The following is a 22409-nucleotide window of genomic DNA, read 5'->3' as shown; positions in this document are numbered from 1 at the left end:
AAAAATAATGCAAGATCTAAGGGCATGATTTCCTAAATTTTCACACAATTTTATTTTAATCTCCCGCCGCCCTGCCCCCCCTTTTAGTTTATACACCAATTATCTCTTTCTTTTTTTTTTTTTCTTTTTTTTTTTTTTAGGGTATTCTGACCATTGTAGCTGCAATGTATCTCGTTCGCTGAACGACTGTCCCACGAAGATAGCAGTCGAACCTTTCGAGTATAGTGACTACCTTGCCAAAAAATTAAGGACTAATATCTAGCTCAATATGCAATGCCACTCTAGACATTGGGCTTTAAAGTATGAACCGATAGTCAGTGGCCTACCAGAACCCCTCACACAGCCCGGGTGGCCGGCCCAAAAAGGGAGGTAACACCCAGGGATTCGTACATTAGATGAAATGGGAGAATGCCTATTATCACTTCCTCCCATTCTCTGTTTATCATTCCGTCCTTTGTCCTAATTTTCTCTTTCTCAATCGGCGTTCTCTCTCTCTCTCTCTTCGGTTTGCTGCAACACCAAGAGAGACAGAAAGAGACCAAGAGAGAGACATCTGATGCTGAGAAAACTCCCCTTCCACGTGTTCATCTTCCACAATGGTGACCCACTGGAGGCCCAACGCGCGCTCCGGAGATGGTGACGATATTGGGGTTCAGTAGGTGGTGGCTCAAGTAAGGTAAGGATTCAAGCTATTCTTTGTAGTTTTGTGGTACCCGTTAATTTGTTTCTTTTGTTGGATTTGGGTTTGATTTTCAACTGGAATTGGGTATTTTCTGTGTTAGCCGATGATGTGGGTGGATTAATTTTTTTGGGTGTTTTCTTAGGTTGTTTGTTTAAATGCCGAACGGTGATGGGTTATTTTTCAGAAAATGTTGGGTTTGATTTTGTTCGATTTCTGGAGGAAATACCGATTGGTGTTTGACATTCCTTTGGGATTTCATGGGTTGCACCTTCAAGGAAGCACCAATTAGTATTCAAGTTGGCCTTTTGGCTTTTGATTCTCACATTTACGTTGTTAATAGAAATTGAGAAAAAGAAACAAGCACTGAAGAATGAAGTTAGTTGGATATGTGTTAGACATTCTTACTGCTAGGCGACTGTTGACGTAGTCCCTTTGGTGCTCTCAGCTGCTCTGCTGCTGATTTGGTTGTATTTATTTTTCAGTTGTTAATGATAAAAGATACTCATTCATCAAAAAAGCTCTGTTATTTTTCAGTTGTTAATGACTAAGATAGCTCTGTTAAATATGGTGCCATTTATAAAAAAGCATGACTTTTGCATTTAGAAATGCAAATTTACTCTCCAAAAACTTAATGTATGATGTTGTATCAATGTATTGTTTTTGAATGACGATCCCACAGATTCCCACTAAAAAATTGCCCTGAGTTTGATCCTAAAAAATATATTAAATTGGACAGAGCTTGATAAAGGGATATTAGGTAGCTATGTAAGTCTGGGTTTTGATGCTTGTTCTTAGTGTACCTGCATGTCATAAATTCGCTGTTTTTTTTTTTTTTTGTAAAATGGTTATTGTCCTTTCTTTTATACTTTTTGTAAATGTTTGTAAGTATGAATCCATATGCTAATTTACCTACCAAGTATACAACAAGATTGCTACAATCTTGGTTTATTGTCAGTACCTAACCCTATAAGTGTATACACCATTTAGAGAAATGTTACGTGTGTAGTCGTAGTCGTAGTCTTTGTTAGGCATTAGGTCTGTTAGAATTATATGTTCGTATTTTATTATTATTAGTATTATTTAAATTGTTGCTTTAGTTATAAACGAGTCTTTAGTATTTGTATTTGGTTAGAGGTCTCATGTTTATCTCTTTTATCTTTATTTTTTAGAAGTCTTGTTGACAGTAGGTTAGATTGTTGAGATAGGAGTCAAATAGAAGTTCTATTTCATGTGGAACTCTATTTTCTATTGTATTTCGTTCTTTTAAATACTACTTTGTTATTGAATAATAAATCAATGAAGTAAATTATCAAACATTGTGTTTGTGAATTCCGAGCACCTCTAATTGCTCAACCAAGGACGTCTAGGATTCCTCAAAAATCTTACAATAGAAGGTCTAGAATTCCTCGAAAATTCTAACATATCTTTCTTTTTTTATTGATCCTCATCCTACGTTACGTAAGCATGTAACAAGAAACCGTATATGTGAATTGGAAATAGTTGGAAATAGTTGCACCTGTGCACTGGTCTATTGGCAAAGTGATGCTCAATGATCACCTTCATCTTAACAAAGCAAAAAAGCATGTTGATTCATTATACTGTTATGATTTATTGGACAGAATATTTCCAACCCCATCCTTCATGACAAAGTAACATCTTTTATTTGTCATCACAACTTGGTCATCTTTCTTTAGCAGTTTTTTTTTGTTTTCATTTGCTATTTGACCTTTATTTGCTCAAACTTGTTGATTCTTTAATAAAAGAAATAATAGTTGATCTCTTGCCATGTTTCCACGGTAGGATATGTAATTCTCCCATTATATGATTTTACTACACATTTCGACAGCGTCGACTTTGGCACTTCTATTGATGCTAATGAGCAAGTTTTTTGTAGTGTTTTGGCCATTCCCTACAGCCAGTATGGGGCCACCCCCAAGGGGACAAACCTCTACCCTTTTTTATTTTTTTTTTTATTTTTTTTATTTTTTTTATTTTTTTCATGGGCCATGGTGGTGTTTCGCCCACTTCCAAAGGGCCAAACCCCTACCTTATATGTGTATTTTTTAACCTTTGGAGGTGACGCAGCAGCCAACCCCAGATTGGCCTTGGGGGAGGCTGACCAATCCACCTCTATTGGCCAAAGGGATGGCTTGAGCCACCCTTTTGGGGTTTTTATTTTTAGTTTTTATTTTTCTTGATTTTTAAATTGATTTTTTTTAATTTTTTAATAAGGTATATGACACGTGTCAAATTTTGATTGGTTTAATGTGGAATTTCGTTAGTTTTCTTTACGGTGAATTAATAGAGGTACTATTTGGATATATGCCATAAGCAAGACTAAGGGAAAAAAAAAAAAAGTTTTTAAAACCTAGGGGACAAAAATGTATTTAATCCTTAAATTTATTGTGGCTTTTAAAATTACTATTTATCTAAATCTAATAATAATTCATCCCAAATCTAATGATTTTAAAAGTCACATCAATTTGAGAGAATAAAAAGATGGTGCCTAGCATTACTCTTCTCAAATGTGAGAGGCACATATTCTTAAGGGAAAAATATAAAAAAGCCCCATCAATTAAGAGTCGATTTTAAAATAATCTCATAAATTTTCAAGTTTGCTAAACTGACCCATCAAACTACTGAAAGGTGTGTCAAAAATTTTACCTTTTTTTTTTCTTTTTTTTTTTTTCCAGGTAATATCCTTATTCTCTTAAAAACTAAAATGAAAAAAATTAATAAAAATCTTTTTTTTTTTTTTTTTAAAAAAAAGTAGAAATCTAAAAAGTTAAAGAAATTAAAAACTTTTAATAAAAAAAATAAAGAAGGAAAAACCAAGGGTGGCTCGGCAACCACCCTTTGGCTGGGGGTGGTCGCGAGCCACCTCAGTTACCTTTAGGGTGTCGGGGCCACTCGAAATGGAGGGTAGCGCAAGCCACCATAGAAGAAGTCGAGGGTTGCGCTTGGCCACCCCCATGGGTTGGAGGCGCTTTAGGGTGGCACGCACCACCCCTGACTTCTTTTGGGGTCGCCTTCTGGCCACTCTATTTTTTTTTAAATAAAAATAATAAAAAGAAATTAAAAACTTTAAAAATTAAAATATTTTAATTTAAAAAAAAATAGAAAAAAAATCAAGGGGTGACTCAGCAGCCACCCTTTGACATGGCCACCCTTCAACCACCTTAAGGGTGTCTCATGGGCCACACGAAATGGGAAGTGGCTCGCGAGCTTCCTCTAGAGGTCGATTTGGAGTGGCTCGAAGGCCCCCCTCCAGAGGAAACCAGGGGTCGTGTTCGGCCACCCCAATGGGTTGGAGGCGCTCTGGGGTGGCGCGAGCCACCCTTGGCTTCCTCTGGGGTGGCCTTCTGGCTACCTTAGAGCCACTACTTGGGGTGACTCGAAGGAAACCCCGCACCTCGGGTGGCCAGGAGTGGCATGCGGCCACCCGAATTGGCTGAGGTTGTGGCGGCTCACCCCCAGCCACCTCTGGCGTGGTGGTTGCCACTTTCTCTTTTTTTTCTTTTTTCTTTTTTCTTTTTTCTTTTTTTTTTTTTAAAAAAAAAATTAAAAATTTTAGTTTTTTAAGTTTATAATTTCTTAACTTTTTAGTGTATATATATATCAATACACCTCGGGTGGCCAGGAGTGGCATGCGGCCACCCGAATCGGTTGAGGTTGTGGCGGCTCAACCCTAGCCACCTCTAGCGTGGTGGTCGCCACTTTTTTTTTTTAATTAAAAATTTTAGTTTTTTAAGTTTATAATTTCTTAACTTTTTAGTATATATATATATATATATATATATATATATATATATATATATATATATATTAACAGTGACACATGTTATCATTTTATTGACGCTGACGTTGCACACTAACAGAATCTGTCAAGTGTTTTGACGGAATTTGACTTGGGGGAGTTATTTGTATTTTTGGCATACCAGAGGGACTTATGTGTTCATTTTGATACCACAAAAAGTTAATTGTAAATCAAGTAAATCACAGTAACTAATTTTGCATTTTTTTTTTACTAAGAGTGACACAATTTGTCAGTTGTTTTGACTGAATGAACTAAGTTGTTATTTTGGCCCACCCTGATGAACTCTTTTTTTTTTTTTTTTTTGTTTAAAAAGTAGTTTATTTATTATTATTTTTTTATTTTAATTTTTAAGGGAATAAGGGTAATATTGGAAAAAGGTGGCCTTTTTGGCACTCCTTGGTAGTTTGATGAGCGACTTTAACACACTTGAAAATTTATGAGGCTATTTTAATATCGGCTGTTAGTTGAGTAGGCTTTTCATTTTTTAAATATATTTTTCCCTCTTATTTTTAATGGGGCATAGGACACGTGTCAATTTTTTAAGGGAGTTGACGTGAAGTTCAGTCAATTTTGGGACGGAAGTATCATTTTTCGTTTTTAGTTATAAGGTAGGTACGATCTACTATACAAAATGAAACATAGGTAGGAAAAAATGAAATTGTTAAACCATAGGTATGTAACCATTTTTAATTAAAATGATTAAAAATTCCTAAAAATGATTATTTTAAAAAAATAGATAAAAAGTTTAGATATGCTAGTTGTTGGATGCAGGTCTTGAAAAGTGCTTAGCTAAATTAAAAAAAGTGGATTTTAGTTAGTTATTTTGCATAAAAATTTACATAAGTCATTGAGAATGTTCTAAGGCGATTTTTCAAACCTTTTGCATTTGGTCTTCCAAATCGACCAACGAAATTTAAAATATTGATTATGTTTTAAAGCAAAAAAGATCAAATTTTAGGTTGTCATGCATCTCTTATAGACCCCATTTTTGTACACATTATGTGCACATTAAAATTCAACAAATCGATCTAAGCTATTCCATGTACTCATATAGTTTGAATTATAAATACAATAACTAAAAGAAAAGTGAATCATCTCTCACCACTATACGAGGTCCTCTTTTGGAGATACCTACATAAATTAAATCGTAATATTACTAAATAGTTTCAAAACTAGCTGAAAGAAGAGACACTCTATTAGAGAAAATGCCCATGGACGCCAGAGTTGTGGCGCTGAATAGTTCTATTATTCCAATTCAGGGAGGCATCCGAACTCTATTAGAGCACAACAAGAATTCTGCAGAAAATAGAAAATAGAAAATGCCCCTATCATGGATAAGAACATTCTAACAAAGCATTGTAATATTGAACCACAACAAAAGTTTTACAGCAAATAGAAAGGACAACCAAAGGATAATAATGCTCTATTGAATAAAAACAACAGTTCTCTTTCTCCATGTGAGCGCATGGTCTTACCATTTTTTTTCACTCTTTCAAACACCATTGAAGAGTTTATACTTCATGCCATCCAAAAACTTAAAGAAAGCAGATCTCCAGGCCTTGTTGAAAGCTAATGGACCAAATACACCCCAGAACCCCACCACGAATCCAAATGGCATGCCCATATAAAACCACTTCATGTCAATCCACCCACCGTCCTTGCTGCCTTCATCATTAGTATTTGGTGTTGGTTCAATGGGTGAGTCATCTCCAACGCAGCTAGGCGTAAGTGGAGGCCCACAAAGATCATGGTTGCCAATAAAACTCCATGCGCTAAAGCTCTGAAGCTGAGTGCTGGAGGGAATTCTGCCAGAGAAGTTGTTGTACGATAAATTCAGATGATTCAAGAATGTTAAACTCGCCATGCTTTGAGGTATTTCACCTGTGAGCTGATTCATTGAGACATCGAAACACTCCAATAATTTCATGGCATTTATCTTCTGTGGAATCTTTCCTTGGAGTTGATTATTGGACAAATTCAAGAATCGTAGGCCTTGAAGACTAGTGAGTTGCTCAGGGATTTCTCCAATTAAATTGTTGCTCGAGAGGTCCATGCTTGTGATAAGAGAAAATGTGTTTTCATATAACTCATACTCTGCTCCCTTTAATGTCAAGAATATTGTTCTCCAAAAAATGTATACAATTATATTGGAGATCTGTCTCTGCATGGCACTCAAATTACCAAAGCATTGCGGAATGGTTCCCGATAATTTGTTATGTGCAAGGTCCATGATTTGAAGTGATTTGAAGTGACATAACTCTTGAGGTATACTACCATGAAACCTATTTGAGCGAAGCACAATTATCAAAAGATGAGATGAACTGTTTCCCAACCAAATGGATAAGCCGCCCGACAAATGATTCTCACTGAGATCTACAATCCTTAGCTGTTCGCATTTTTGCAAGGACAATGGTAATTCTCCAGACAAATTGTTTTTGCTCAGCAACAGAAAGTCAAGGTTAGATAGAGAACCCAAGGAACTCGGTATATTTCCTATTAGCTTATTGCTCCCCAAGTTTAACGCTCGTAACACAGAATAGTTCGTCCAACAGTTAGGAAGTTCTCCGTATAGAAGATTTTTGGACAGATCAAGAAAAAATAGATTTCCTCCCATTTTATCTTTCTGTTCACAAATGAGGGGAGAAAGAGATCCATGGAATGAATTATTGGAAAGATCTAAATACATAATGCCAGAAGAAACATTGGGGAGAGGGCCAGAAAAGTTGTTTGAACCAAAAACGATATATTCTCCACAAGATAAACTTGGAATATTGCCACGGAATTGGTTTTGAGAAAGATCCATCCAAGAGAATTGGGAACAAAGGCTCCAAAACCAAGAAGGGATGACATCCGAAATACTTGCATTTGAGAAATCTAGTTCTCGAAGATCTTTTTGTGATTGAAGCCATGTAGGGAATCTTGGCCCTAATTCCCATGATCCCACCCACAACCTTTGAAGTTGAAATGGAGGAACCCAATTAGTGTTTACTTGCAAAGTCAATGAGTTCGAAGAAGCGTCGAGATTTCTCAATTTTGTAAGGTTGGAAAAAAGCTTTTCGGAAACAAGACCCTCTAAAAAATTGGAAGAGATCATTAACTCTTCAAGATTTGAAAGATATCCAAGACTTACAGGAATTGTTCCATTCAATTGATTGTAGCCGACCAAAAGCATCCTCAATGAAGACAGTTTTCCTAGAGACACGGGAATCGGACCAGAAAGCATATTATCGTCAAGTGAAAGAACATAGAGTTTTTTATGCTTCCCTAGTTGATCAGGCAAAGTACCTGAAAGTCGATTCCCACTTAAATCTAAAAATTCTAAATTTTTTGTTCTGCATGAAGAAGAATTTCCTAAAAGGTCATACAAACCTCCCCCAAGGTTGTTCCAAGATAAATCTAAATGTTGCAGATTACACAGATTTCCCAAAAATCTTGGTATTTTTCCTTCAAGTCTATTGTGTGACAGGTCAAGAAGCATCAGTTGTGAAAGACATCCAATAGCTTTAGGAAGTACACCTTGAATCTTATTTCCTGAAAGATAAAGTCTTTCAAGAGCGGTCATATTATATAACCATTTAGGTATTGTGTAAGAGAAGTTGTTACCACTCAGATGTAGATTTCTAAGACTAGACATGTTCTGGACAGCAACTCCAAGTAGTGGAACCTTGATCTCCGTGTATTGTAAATCAAGTGTAACAAGAGATGTAAGACTATTAATCCAATCAAACGTTGAATTAACAAAGTTGTTGCCCGAAAGATCGAGCACAGTGAGAGATGAAAAGTTAACATAAGGAATTGGATCATATTTATCAAGTCCACAATTAGACAAGTGTAACTCTGATAGAGAAGGGAGCATGTTCATCACCTGTAACCAGTTAGATGCTTCACTAAGATTGACTGAACTCATGTCGAGGAATTCCAACAGAGAAAGATGAGATAACCATTCAAGATTGTCAACTTGCAGTTGCATATAGTAAAAATCTTGATGAATGTCAAGAGTTTGCAAGTTGGAGAGATTTGCCAGCTGATGAGGAATTGTACCCACGAAACCCGTACTTGATAAATTTAGATATCTCAAATTCCGAAGATAACCAAAGAAGCTTGGAAAATGATTATCTTCAAAATTATTCGAACTTAGATCCAAATAGTGAAGATGCTTTAATTCCAGTAGGGAATCGCTTATCCGCCCACGCAGCATTGACTGGTAAAAATCATCAATTGCAAAGTCGTCATAATAATCATATGGATTTCTGAGATTTAGGTGGATGACATGCCCAGTTATGTTGTCACAGGCAATTCCTTTCCACGTGCAACACTCCTGGCCAATCCAAGATGAGAGTAGATTGTAAGGATCAACGATACCCTTTTTGAAGGTGAGGAGGGCATCTCTTTCTCCGCTTTTGCAAAGCACATTTGGATTGCCACCCGCATATGCAAACATGCATGTTAGAGTAGCCAAGGAAAGAAAGCAATGCACAAGGAGGACCACAAAAGTGGTATTCCTGTCCATAACCGTTGCCATAGTACAATATTGAAAGAGGAAATTTTACAAAAATGAGTTGGTACCTCAAAACGTGAGACCACAGTCCATATATATAAGTAAATGACGTGAGGATTCCGCTTGACGTAACAAACATAAAATTAGGTTCTTCAAGTCAATGTTATTAATTTGGCCAGCTGCATGTCCCAACCATGACTGTGTTAAAGCATTTTCAAAATTAATATGAATATATATATTTATTTTGTGTTTTAAGAATGTTTTAAATGGAAGGTATAAAGCACAAAATTAAGAGAGTCACTAGGAAAAAAGGGAAAGTGTAGTTGGTATTTATAAGACTCAATTAAACTTTAAGCATTTAAAGTAAAGTTTGGGTGTATGCAGTTATGTGTATAATTTAGTACACACCGGACGCACACGCGCGCGGTAGGGCGTTAATAGCTCCTTAATTAATGGAGCAATTGGCACGAAGCATTGGAGCATGTAGCAATCTAATCATAACTATTCAATTTTGGACAGTTATGATCATTCGATTTGGTAGTTTAATTTATACCACAAGATGCTTCTTAGATAGATCCAGTCTTTGAATTTACTGGATCATCACTAGAGTAAATTGTAAGGTCAAACAAACTTTGATCTAACGTACGGTTGAGATTAAATAATTATGATCTAATGGTTATTATTAAATAATCATTAATAGATATTTGATCTGATTGTCAGAATTAAGTGTCCATTAAAATAGCAATTTATAATTATTAAAATAGCAGTTTATGATGGTTAGATTAGCAGTTATTAAATAATTTATATTCAACACAATATAGAAGTAACTGCAATCCAATTATAAAATATATATACATCACAATTTTCTTTAATCTTCTATTCTCTTTTCTAATATTTTATGCTCTTTAAATTTTAAGTCTTTGTCTCTTGCTACAATAGAAAAATCTGAGGATATTCGGGTTTAGTTTTTTTTTTTTTTTTTTTTTTTTTGTGCAAAACGCAACTAAACAACAAAGGATTTTTGGACTCCATTATATCTTGAAAAAATATTTACTATAATTCTTTACCTGCTATTTCTGGTGGGAGCAAATAATTTCTTAAAAAAAAAAAGACACAATGTTATATCGTACGCACCTCTGGAGCATTTTGGATTTTTTTTTCTTCCTACTTTTATCTCACAGACTTTTGTTATGCTTGACTTGGAAAAATGAAATCAATGCGTGTCAAGGTCTCTATGCATAAAGGTGGAGGTCTCAATTGCAAATTGAGGGACCCAGGGCCACTAATATGCATCGCCCAATAAGATTGGTGTAAACCGTGACTTCCTATGCATGACTTGGAAAAGTGAAGTCAATGCATAAATACTTTATCCTCTTTAGTAGCCGCCTCTTTTGAAGTCTTTGGGGTTGGGAGAAGATAAAATAATTGATACTCAATATATACAATATAAAAGTAAATGCAGTCCAATTATTAAAATATATAGAGAAATTTTCTCTCATCTTCTGTTCTCTTTTATGATATCTTTTGCACTTTAAATTTTAAGTCTTCATCTCTTGCTATAAAAAAAATAAAATAAAAAATGAGAATATTCGGGTTTAGTTTTCATTTATGCAAAACGCAACTAAATAACAGAAGATTTTTTAGCTCTATTGCATCTTAGAGAAATATTTACTTTAATCCTATGCATACTATTTCTGGTAGGGACAAATAATTTCTTAAGGAAAGAAACGTTGTAACGCACTGTAGAAACATTTCGTTCTTGTGTTTTCTTTTAGGGTTAAACACCTTATTGGTACTTGTGATTTGGAAACTTGATTTATCCCCTGTGTTTTCATTCATATAGCAGATGATACTTGTGGTTTGGAAAAATACGAATTTGGTACCTCCATATATTTTTCCATCCAATATTTAATGACTTGCCACATTTCAACCCTTGAGTGTTGACCATGGCACAATATAAAAAAAAAAAAAAATTAAAAAAAAAAAAAAAAAAAAAAAAAAAAATTAAAAATTAAAAATCTTTAAAAATTAATTAAAAAATTAAAATTAATAAAACTTAAAAAATATATATAAAAAACTTAGTGGTTCGGCCACCCCAAGGGCTAAAATTTTCATCATTTTTTTTTTCTTCTCTTTAACCATAAAGGGTGGCCGAACCACCCCCCACACTGCAGGCAGCCAAGGGGGTGGCTCAACAGAAGAGCAGAATCCATTGTCAGATGGGTGAAATTGCTTCCCGTCTCCTATTATGTAAATGTAATAATGTTTACAAATCTAGAACACTAAATTTTTTTTTTCAATAATATGAATTGTACTTTTTCAGAAAATTTGTCCACCTTTGAAAAAATGGAAATGGTGCCAAAAAGCACTTGGAGCCATATATATGCTTGACTTGGAAAAGTGAAGTCAATGTGTGTCTTTGTTGTAGTAGTTTTGAATTTTTAATAGTCTTTTTTTTTAATAAAATAAAGAAAGATTAAAGAATATTCAACAAAGTAGTTGTGGTCATAAAAGGTGGGGCTAGCGCGCTAGAAAAGTATGGACAAAATTAGAGACATATATATATATATATATATATATATATATATATATATATATATATATATGATTTTATAAAAAAAAAAAAACATAAGCAGAAATAAATTATTTAAATGAGTAACGAATCAAAATCTATGTCTTTAATATCATTTTAAAATATGCACTATTTTTTCCAAAAAAGAGTAATGATATTTAATAATCGACTGTCATACAATTTAATGATGTGATAATAAAAATTAGCTATTATATTAACACTTGTAAAAATAAAAAATAAAAGATTAGTTTTCATTATCAAGTCATCTCAATTGTATGACAGTCGTAAAAGTGTCTAGTAAATAGCATTATTAATTTCAAAAACTTAAACCGATAAGGAATTATTAATTTAATTATTTAATTAATATTATAATAATTTCCGATCGCCATTTTCCATGACTTTTGTTGTCTATATCTTTTCAGCTAACTTTCTTGTTCTTTTCTCTTTCTCTTTTTTATTTTTTTTTATTTTAAATAATTATGATCTAATGGTCATTATTAAATAATCATTAATAGATATTTGATCTTGTTGTCAGAATTAAGTGTCCATTAAAATAGCAATTTATAACTACTAAAATAGCAGTTTATGATGGTTAGATTAGCAGTTATTAAATAATTGATATTCAACACAATATAGAAGTAACAGTAATTCAGTTATAAAATATATATACATCACAATTTTCTTTCATCTTCTATCATCTTTTCTGATATCTTATGCACTTTAAATTTTAAGTCTTTGTCTCTTGCTACAATAGAAAAATCTGAGGATATTCGGGTTTAGTTTTCTTTTGTGCAAAATGCAACTAAATAACAAAAAAAAATTGGGCTCCATTATAGCTTGAAAAAAAAATTTACTATAATTCTTTACCTACCATTTCTGGTGGGAGCAAATAATATCTTAAAAAAAAAAAACAAAATGTTATGTTGCACCTCCGGAGCATTTCAGATTTTTTTTCCTTACTTTTATCACACAGACTTTGTTATGCTTGACTTGGAAAAGTGAAGTCAACGCTTGTCAAAATCTCTATGCATAAAGTTAGAGGTCTCAATTGCAAATCGAGGGACCCACTGCCATTAATATCCATTACCCAATAAGATTGGTGTAATCCGTGACTTCCTATGCATGACTTGGAAAAGCGAAGTCAATGTATAAATACTTTGTCCCCTTTAGTAGCCGCCCCTTTTGAAGTCTTTGGAGTTGGAGTTGTATGTATGAATGACTTGGGAAATGATTATCAAAAGTTTCATGGATCTAGATAATACGTCACGGTCAATTCCATACCACATGCAACACTCTTCAGTATCAGTTCAAGAGAAGAGTTGATTTTTATCTATGAAAATAACTGATATTTAACACAATATAAAAGTAAATGCAGTCCAATTATTAAATATACAGGACAATTTTTTTTCATCTTCTGTTCTTTTTTATGATATCTTCTGCACTTTAAATTTTAAGTCTTCATCTCTTGCTATAAAAAAATAATAATAATAATATTGAGGATATTCGGGTTTACTTTTCATTTGTGCAAAATGCAACTAAATAACAGAAGATTTCTGGGCTCTATTGCATCTTGGAAAAATATTAAAGAATATTCAACAAAGTAGTTGGTGTCATAATTAGAGGCGGGGTTAGCACGTTAGAAAAGTATGGACAAAATTATATATATATAAAAGAGCTGCTAAATTATTAATTATTAAAAAAAAAAAACCTAAACAGAAATAAATTATTTAAATGAGTAACAAATCAAAATCTGGCTCTAATATCATGTTAAAAGATGTACAACTTATTCCAAAAAAGAGTAATGATATTTGATAGATGACTGTTATACAACTTAATAATGTGATAGTGAAAATTTATGGCTCTAATATCATGTTTTGGCCTTTGGTTTGGCCACCCCAACGGCCAAAACCTTCACATTTTTTTTTTTTTTTTTTGGCCATAAAGGTAGCCGAACCACCCCATTAGGAAGAAAAACAATGCAAATTTCTCTTATTTTTATATCTCAAATTAGGATGCTCAAAGTAAGGCTTTCACTATACAACAGTCTTATATCTTATTGTGGACAGCCACACCTACAATTAGTTAAATGTTTTTTTTGGAATGACAATTGTCTAAATGTTGAGTATAGAATTTGTCACACGAAAACTAATACTATGCATATTACATATACTTACGTCCATGTCAGAGTACATGAACCGGAGTATGGATAAATTGAACATCAATAAGATTATTCAACATAATATTTAAATACTTTTTTAAAAAAACATTATGATTAAATTATTTTTGAAATCAAGCTAGCAAATATCCAACCCAAAAAAGCAGGATCACATGGGTAATGCCCTGGATCTGGGTCATGCATTAGAAATATGAATTGTACTTTTCCAAAAAATTTGTCCACATTCGGAAAAATGGAAAAGGTGCCAAAAAGCACTTGGATCTGCCATACTTCTGTCATTGTTTTTGTATTTTCTTTTATTTTTATCTAACAACTATGCTTGACTTGGAAAAGTGAAGTCAATGCGTTAAGGTCTCGATACATAAATGCATGTCTTTGTAGTTGAAGGTTTCAATTTCAAATTGAGTGGCCCATTTGGGCCACTAAATATCCGTTGAAGTTTCATGGATCTGATAACATGTCATGGCCAATTCTACACCACATACAACACCATTCACCATTCCAAGAGGAAAGTTAATTTTTATCTATGATGCCGTGTTTGAAGGTCAAGAGGGCTTCTTCTCTTTCACTTTCAATGCGGATAAGGATTTCTTTATTTCCATGAGAATGAGGAAACATTAATTATAGTTGCTATGGATAAACAATAATACAATATGTTCATGACCTGTGTTGAAATCTAGAATAGATAACAAATCTGGAAATGATATAGAGAGGAAAAAACACAAGAAATTACAGGTGGTTTAGTGTTAAACATCTACGTCCACTGTTAGGAATTAGCTCTAAGGGCTACATTGTGCTCATTGATTTTATTTATCTACAATACAAAGGTCCCTATTTATAGGATTTAGAATAAATACAAAGTATGGTAATTAAATCCCTATCATTTGATTACAATCCCAATAATATTTAAATACAATTAACCCATAAATAGATAATATTACAATATCGACAAAATATGAAATATATGGAAAATACAATATATTTTCTGTATATTCTAATAGTCTCCCTTAAATTTAATACGAATTTGGTATCTCCATATGTTTTTCTATTCAATATTTAACGGCATGCCATCTCCTATTATGTAAACGTAATAACCTTTACAAATCTATAACACTAATTTATTTTTCGATAATATGAATTGTACTTTTCCAAAAATTTTGTCCACCTTCAAAAAAATGGAAGCCAAAAAGCACTTGGAGGCTTGGAGCCATATATGCTTGACTTGAAAAAGTGAAGTCTCGATATATAAATGCATATATTTTTTGTACTAGTTTTGAATTTTTAATATGTTTTTTTTTTTTTTTTTGAATATAATGAAGAAAGATTAAAGAATATTCAACAAAGTAGTTGGTGTCATAAAAGGCGGAGTTGGCACGCTGGAAAAGTTAGAGACACGTCGTTGGGTGATTTGAATGGCTAGGATTTTGGAATTCAAAATTAGAGTTTGGTACGATGTGAGAGGCTTTTCATTGGACAAATCAAGTCAAACTATGTAGAAATAAATTATAATTATTTAAATGAGTAACCGATAAAAATCTATACCTCTAATATCATGTTAAACTATGCACTATTTATTTTTAAAAAGAGTAATAATATTTGATAGACGATTATCATATATTTTAATAATGTAATATGATAGTGAAAATTAATTATTATATCAGTACTTGTAAAAAAATAAAAAAAAATAAAGAGTTAGTTTTCACTATCACGTTATCTCAATTGTTTGACAGTTGTATATGAGTCTACTAAATAGTGTTATTAATTCCAAAAACTTAAACCGATAAATAATTATTAATTTAATTATTTTATTAATATTATAATAATTTCTGTCCGCCATTTTTCATGACTTTTGTTGCCTCCATCTTTCCGGCTAACTTTTTTTTTTCTTCTCTCTCTCCTTTTTTTTTTTTTTTTTTTTTTTTTTTTTTTTTTAAAAGAAAAATGAAATTGACCTGGGCAAGGAGGCATCCAACATAATTTTCTTTTCTTTTTTCACTTTTTATTACACAATTAATGGATTTAGTCCAGTTGATCACAAAGTTGATTGGCCAACCAAAAATAAAACCAACTTAATTAACCTAGTAATTTGAAGAAAAGAAAAATTCAGGGTGATGGACATGTTGCAGATTGTTACTGATCAGTTCCGGCTAAAATTTAATTACTTATATATGGATGTATAATTTTTGTCTCCCAAGTTTAAGTGGTAATATCTACATCGTTTGTGCATATATGATATATAAGATAACCATTTTTTTTTAATCTTATATTGTTAGGATGAATTTGATTACAATCTAATTGCTCCACTACTTCATACTAATATTATTTTAATATTTTATATCACAATTCCCTTTTTCTCTTGGAAAAATAATAGAAAGCACAAAGGGGACAATTTTACTAAATCTAATCATATATTAGGGGATTGTTAATAATATATTTATATATATATTAAAAAATGGGGTGGTAGAACCACTTTCGTGGCCCCTAAGGGCCAAAACTTTTACAATTTTTTTGTTCTTATTTCTCTTTGATCGTAGGTGTGACTGAACCATCCCTACGGGCCACAGAAGTGGTTCGGCCACCCTCAAAGGCCAAAACCCTCACAATTTTTATTTTTTTTTTTCTTTTTTCTCTTTGGCTATTGGGGTGGCCGAACCACCCCATAAGAAAGAAAAATAATGCAAATTTCTTTTATTTTTATCTCAAATTAGGATGCTCAAAGTAAGGCTTTCACTATTCAACAGTCTTATATCTTATGGTCGACAGCCACACCCACAATTGGTTAAATGTTTTTTTGTGAATGACAATTGGCTAAATGTTGAGTATAGAATTTGTCACACCTAAACTAATACTATACATATTACATATGGAGCTGTTTGATAACCAAATGTAAAATTTTTAATTCTCATTTCACTTCTTTTAAAAATATTAAATAAAACATTCTAATTTTTTTACACTTTTTATTTCACATCAATAATTTTTTATTACTATTCAAAAAAAAAAAAAAACCCATTACAAAATAAAACTTGTTTACTTTTCTATAAAACATTCTCAAATTTTATATTACATCAATCACTTCTTATTACTATTTAAATAAATATTCCATTAGACTTGCGTCCATGCCAGAGTAGATGAGCCGGAGCATGGATAAATTGAACATCAATAAGATTATTCAACATAATCATTAAATACTTTTTTAAAAAAAATTATGATTAAATTATTTTTGAAATCAAGCTAGCAAATATCCAACCCAAAAAAGCAGGATCACATGGCCGGGTAATGCCCTGGATCTGGAACATGCATTAGAAATATGAACTGTACTTTTCCAAAAATTTTGTCCACCTTCGGAAAAATGGAAATGGTGCCAAAAAGCACTTGGATCTGCCATACTTCTGTCATTGTTTTTGTATTTTCTTCTACTTTTATCAAACAGAAATGCATGAAAAGTGAAGTCAATGCGTGTTAAGGTCTCGATGCTTAAATGTATGTCTTTGTAGTTGAACGTTTCAATTTCAAATTGAGTGACCCATCTGAGCCACTAAATATCTGTTGAAGTTTCATGGATATGATAACATGTCACGGCCAATTCTATACCACATACAACACCCTTCACCATTCCAAGAGGAGACTTAATTTTTATCTTTGAATACCGTGTTTGAAGGTCGGGAGGGCTTCTTCTCTTTCACTTTTTCTGCAGATAAGGATTTTTCGATTTCCATGAGAATGAGGAAACATTAATTAAAGTTGCTATGGATAAACAATATGTTCATGACCTGTGTTGAAATCTAGAATAGAATAACAAATGCGGAAATAATAGAGAGACAAGAACATAAAAAATTATAAGTGGTTTGGTGTTAGACACCTACGTCTACCTTTAGGAAGCCTTAAGGGCTATATTGTGCTCATTGACTTTATTTGTCTACAATACAAATATCCATATTTATAAGATTTAGAGTAAATACAAAGTATGATAATCAAATCCTATAATATGATTACAATCCTAACATTTGAATACAATTAATCTGTAAATAGATAATATTACAATATTGACCAAATATGGAGTATACAAAAAATATAATATATTTTCTGTATATTGTAGTAGCCCCCCTCAAACTCAAGATGGAAGATTCTGGAACCTTGAGTTTGAAAATAGAAATCGGATTTAAATGCAGCCAAAGTCGATGGTTGGATCCAAATAGTGCCGATGAGAAAAGCAGAAAGTGACGGCCGGAGAATGGAAACTATCCGTTAAAAGAAACCCAAAGCCGCAATTGACAATGATGGTTGGAAACAGAAACTAGCCGTAATTCTTGTGAAGGGCCAAAACCACATTGTGCCAAGATTCACCAATAAATTGAGCCGCAGATCACAATAAAATAGAGCCATAAATCTAAAATAGGGGTTTTTTTTAAATTTTTTTTTTTTTTTTTTTAGAAGACAAATATTGAAAATCAAATAAAATAAAACATGGGGGAATCTGATGGAACGCAGCACACTCAAGTACCCATGCACCCTCGGGTAGTAATCTGGTGTAGCGCAAGGTCACGTACAGCAGATGCAAGGATCCAGTGTGACGCAGCTCCAACAGATCCGATATTTAAAGTTAGTGAATCTAATGGCCTCTCCCTTTCCCGGAAAACCTCGCTAGCTTGGCATCTTCCTGCTGCGGCTCCTCCTCCTCTGCTTCCTCTTCGTCCTCGAACGCTTCCTTCCCCTTCTTCCTTTTCTTCTCCTTCAACTCCTCTTCCTCCTCCACAGCTTCAGGCTCTTCCACAGCGGCTGGCTCTTGTCTTCAGAGTTCAAGGACTATGGCTGGTGCTGCTGCTGCCTCTGCAGCACCTCCTCGCTGTCGCTTGTCGAAATATGCGGATATTTGTTTTTGCTAACTGCATCCGTATCCTCGTGTACTGATAGCGGTTAGGTACGGATAGCGGATGTGAACGGTTATTTTTCGCCCTCATTTTCAACCCTAATATTATCCTTATACATTAGTACGATCAATCATGGTAAGATCGAATGATTGATCATTAGTCTGATTGATCATTGTGCATTAGTTCAATCCATCTTGATACGATATAATGATCGATCAAACTTTATGGATTTTGAATTATCTATCATTGCACATTAGTCCGATCAATCTCTAGCATCCTCCCATTAGAGGAAACATTAAGCCTCACATCCATGTCTTAAAAAAACCATGATATTATTTAGGATCGATTGAACTTGACATAATTGAAGGTTCAATTACACGTTCGATCGATCTTAGTGCACTAGTCTGATTGATCAAACTCTATTAATTTTGTATTATCTATCATTGTGCACTAGTTCGTTAAATCGAGATAAGATTAATCCATGAGGGATCCTTGTTCTTTCTCACAATATCAAGAGACTTTAACATGTCATATGGATCAAGACAGTATACAGGGGTGTTCAATACTCACATCACCTCCACTAAAAAAGAGAAGAAAAAACTACTCAAATTATTCAAGTCACTCACTAATCGATGGTTTCTCAAAGTACAATTTGCAGACATGTCATGTTTGCATTAATCCGATCAATTATGATAAAATCGAAGGATTGATCAAACATTCGATCGATCATAGTACATTAGTCCGATCGATCATAGTGTATTTGTCCGATCAATCCTAATGCATTTCTCTAATCGATCGAACATCTGATGGATTAAACTCAAAAGACTTTGTATTATCCTATTGATTGATCAAATGCAATCAAACGATCAATCTAACTCTATAGATTTTGGGACAAACAAGATCGAACTCTTTGGTCGATAAAAATTTGTTCAAATCTATATAAGAAATTTAAAAAAAAAAATGAAAATAATATATATGAGAAAACTGAAGCTGAGAAAACTCCCCTTCCACGTGTTCATATTCCACAATCGTGACCCCACTGGAGGCCCAATGCGCGCTTCGGAGATGGTGACGATATTGGGGTTCAGTAGGTGGTGGCTCAAGTAAGGTAAGGATTCAAGCTATTCTTTGTAGTTTTGTGGTACCCATTAATTTGTTTCTTTTGTTGGATTTGGGTTTGATTTTCAACTGGAATTGGGTATTTTCTGTGTTAGCCGATGATGTGGGTGGATTAATTTTTTTGGGTGTTTTCTTAGGTTGTTTGTTTAAATGCCGAACGGTGATGGGTTATTTTTCAGAAAATGTTGGGTTTGATTTTGTTCGATTTCTGGAGGAAATACCGATTGGTGTTTGACATTCCTTTGGGATTTCATGGGTTGCACCTTCAAGGAAGCACCGATTAGTATTCAAGTTGGCCTTTTGGCTTTTGATTCTCACATTTACATTGTTAATAGAAATTGAGAAAAAGAAACAAGCACTGAAGAATGAAGTTAGTTGGATATGTGTTAGACATTCTTACTGCTAGGTGACTGTTGACGTAGTCCCTTTGGTGCTCTCAGCTGCTCTGCGGCTGATTTGGTTGTATTTATTTTTCAGTTGTTAATGATAAAAGATACTCATTCATCAAAAAAGCTCTGTTGTTTGTCAGTTGTTAATGACTAAGATAGCTCTGTTAAATATGGTGCCATTTATAAAAAAGCATGACTTTTGCATTTAGAAATGCAAATTTACTCTCCAAAAACTTAATGTATTATGTTGTATCTGAAAAGGTTTGAAAAACTGTTTTGGAAGCTTACCAAAACAGAGTGTATTGCTTCAGTATTTATAGGCCAATACAATTAGAAGTAAGAAACAAAAAAGATGGTTAAGGACCAGTGTACAAAGTGAAGAACTAAGAAAAGGTTACACGTTTGTCTTCGAGGGTATGGGTTGCAGGTTGTCAATTAAGTAAGGCTAACTGGCTAAGTATGATTGCTAAGAATGGCTGCTGTCACAGTAATCAGAGAAGTGGTTGGAGGCTAAGATATGGTCTGATGTCATGTTATCTCTTGAAGTGTTGCTTGCTGGATCATGGCTCCACCTGATGACTTGCTGATGACGTGTTTGTTAGGTTTGCTGTCATGGTTTCTGCAATGGATTCTGCAGTACTCGTAACAGTATCAATGTACTGTTTTTGAATGACGATCCCACAGATTCCCACTAAAAAATTGCCCTGAGTTTGATCCTAAAAATATATATTAAATTGGACAGAGCTTGATATAGGGCTATTAGGTAGTTATGTTTAGTCTGGGTTTTGATGCTTGTTCTTCTTAGTGTTCCTGCATGTCATAAATTCACTATTTTTTTTATTTTTTTTTGGTGTAAAATGGTTATTGTCCTTTCTTTTATACTTTTTGTAAATGCTTGTAATTATGAATCCATATGCTAATTTACCTACCAAGTATACAACAAGATTGCTACAATCTTGGTTTATTTTCAGTACCTAACCTTATAAGTGTACATCATTTAGAGAAACCGTATTTATAAAAAAGCAGGTTGATTCTTTATACTGTTATGATTTATCGGACAGAATATTTCCAACCCCATCCTTCATGACAAAGTAACATCTTTTTATTATTATTATTATTATTATTATTATTATTATTATTTGCTCTTTCACCTTTATTTGCTCAAACTTGTTGATTCTTTAATAAAAGATTTAATAGTTTATCTCTTGCCATGTTTCCACAGTAGATATGTAATGCTCCCATTATATGATTTTACTACACATTTCATTTGATTTGGTGTTGCGTCAACTCTAATTTTCTATTTTTATTTATTTTTTAAAATTTATTAGCCATTAACATTGGCGTAGACTAGTGGTTAATTATTGGCGTTGACTACTATAGTTGACGTTGATAACAAGGCATTAGCGTCGACTCCTAAGTCGACGCCGATGATATACCATCAACGACGACAATTGGTTTCAGTTCTAGATCTTTAACGGCCATAAAAAATATTATTAGTAGTGACATTTGTCGCTGCTGTTGGGTTATCATCAGCGTTGACTCAAAAAAGTTGATGATGATGATCATCTGAGTCAGAGCTTCAGCATCAACCTTATTAGTGGCGACATGTCGACACTATTGATCAACATCGTCGACTTTGGAATTGTTAGCGTAGACATTTTGTTGACGCTAATGAGCAAGTTTTTTGTAGTGTTTTGGCCATCCCCTATGACCAATCTTGGGGTGGGGGTGTTTTGGCCACCTCCTACGACCAATCTTGGGGTGACCGAAGCACCCCATGACACATGGGGGCGTTTTGGCCAATTTCAACGGTCAAACCCTTACTATATATATATATTGACCTTTGGGAGTGGCTGAAACGAACTTCAGGCCAAATGGGAGCGACCGCGCCACCCTCATTTTGCCATTAGGGGGTGGCTGCGTCATCCCCAGATCGACTTTGGGGGTAGCACATGCCACCCCCTACTTCCTCTAGAGTGGCCTTCTGGCCACCCTATTTTTTTAAATAATAATAAAAAAAGAAATCTAAAAAGTAAAAGAAATTAAAAACTTTAAAAATTAAAATATTTTAATTAAAAAAAATAAAAGAGAAAAAAATCAAGGGGTGGCTCGGCAACCACCCTCTGGTTGGGGGTGGCCGCGCGCTACCCTCAACCACCTTCAGGGTGTTTCATGGGCCACACGAAATGGGGAGTGACCCACAAGCTACCCTTATAGGTGGACTTGGGGTGGCTTGAAGGCCCCACCCCAAAGGAAGCCACGGGTCGCACTCGGCCACCCCGATGAGC

At 33.8% G+C, this 22409-nt stretch overlaps 1 protein-coding gene and 2 long non-coding RNA genes across 3 annotated transcripts; 2 read left to right on the top strand and 1 right to left on the bottom strand.

The window, feature by feature from the left end:
• The first annotated feature begins 336 nt into the window (after positions 1-336).
• On the top strand, positions 337-1309 carry LOC133854712 (uncharacterized). The gene is made up of 2 exons (XR_009896844.1): positions 337-676; positions 825-1309. It is a non-coding gene; the product is annotated as an uncharacterized LOC133854712 (long non-coding RNA).
• A 4682-nt stretch (positions 1310-5991) lies between these two features.
• On the bottom strand, positions 5992-9021 carry LOC133854630 (receptor-like protein EIX2). Its single transcript, XM_062290874.1, has one exon. It carries the CDS (start codon positions 9019-9021, stop codon positions 5992-5994), a length of 3030 nt encoding a protein of 1009 aa, XP_062146858.1.
• Positions 9022-19538: 10517 nt separating this feature from the next.
• On the top strand, positions 19539-20354 carry LOC133854705 (uncharacterized). Its single transcript, XR_009896842.1, has 2 exons — positions 19539-19721; positions 19828-20354. It is a non-coding gene; the product is annotated as an uncharacterized LOC133854705 (long non-coding RNA).
• Positions 20355-22409: the final 2055 nt, after the last annotated feature.

The sequence above is a fragment of the Alnus glutinosa genome, chromosome 13, assembly GCF_958979055.1.
Source record: "Alnus glutinosa chromosome 13, dhAlnGlut1.1, whole genome shotgun sequence".
Taxonomy (NCBI): domain Eukaryota; kingdom Viridiplantae; phylum Streptophyta; class Magnoliopsida; order Fagales; family Betulaceae; genus Alnus; species Alnus glutinosa.
Note: the sequence above shows the minus strand (reverse complement) of the source record. Positions and strands in the feature narration are given on the sequence as shown.

What these genes read in the sequence shown, in the direction of transcription:
- LOC133854630 (XM_062290874.1), bottom strand. Translation starts at nt 9,021, where the DNA reads ATGGCAACGGTTATGGACAGGAATACCACTTTTGTGGTCCTCCTTGTG.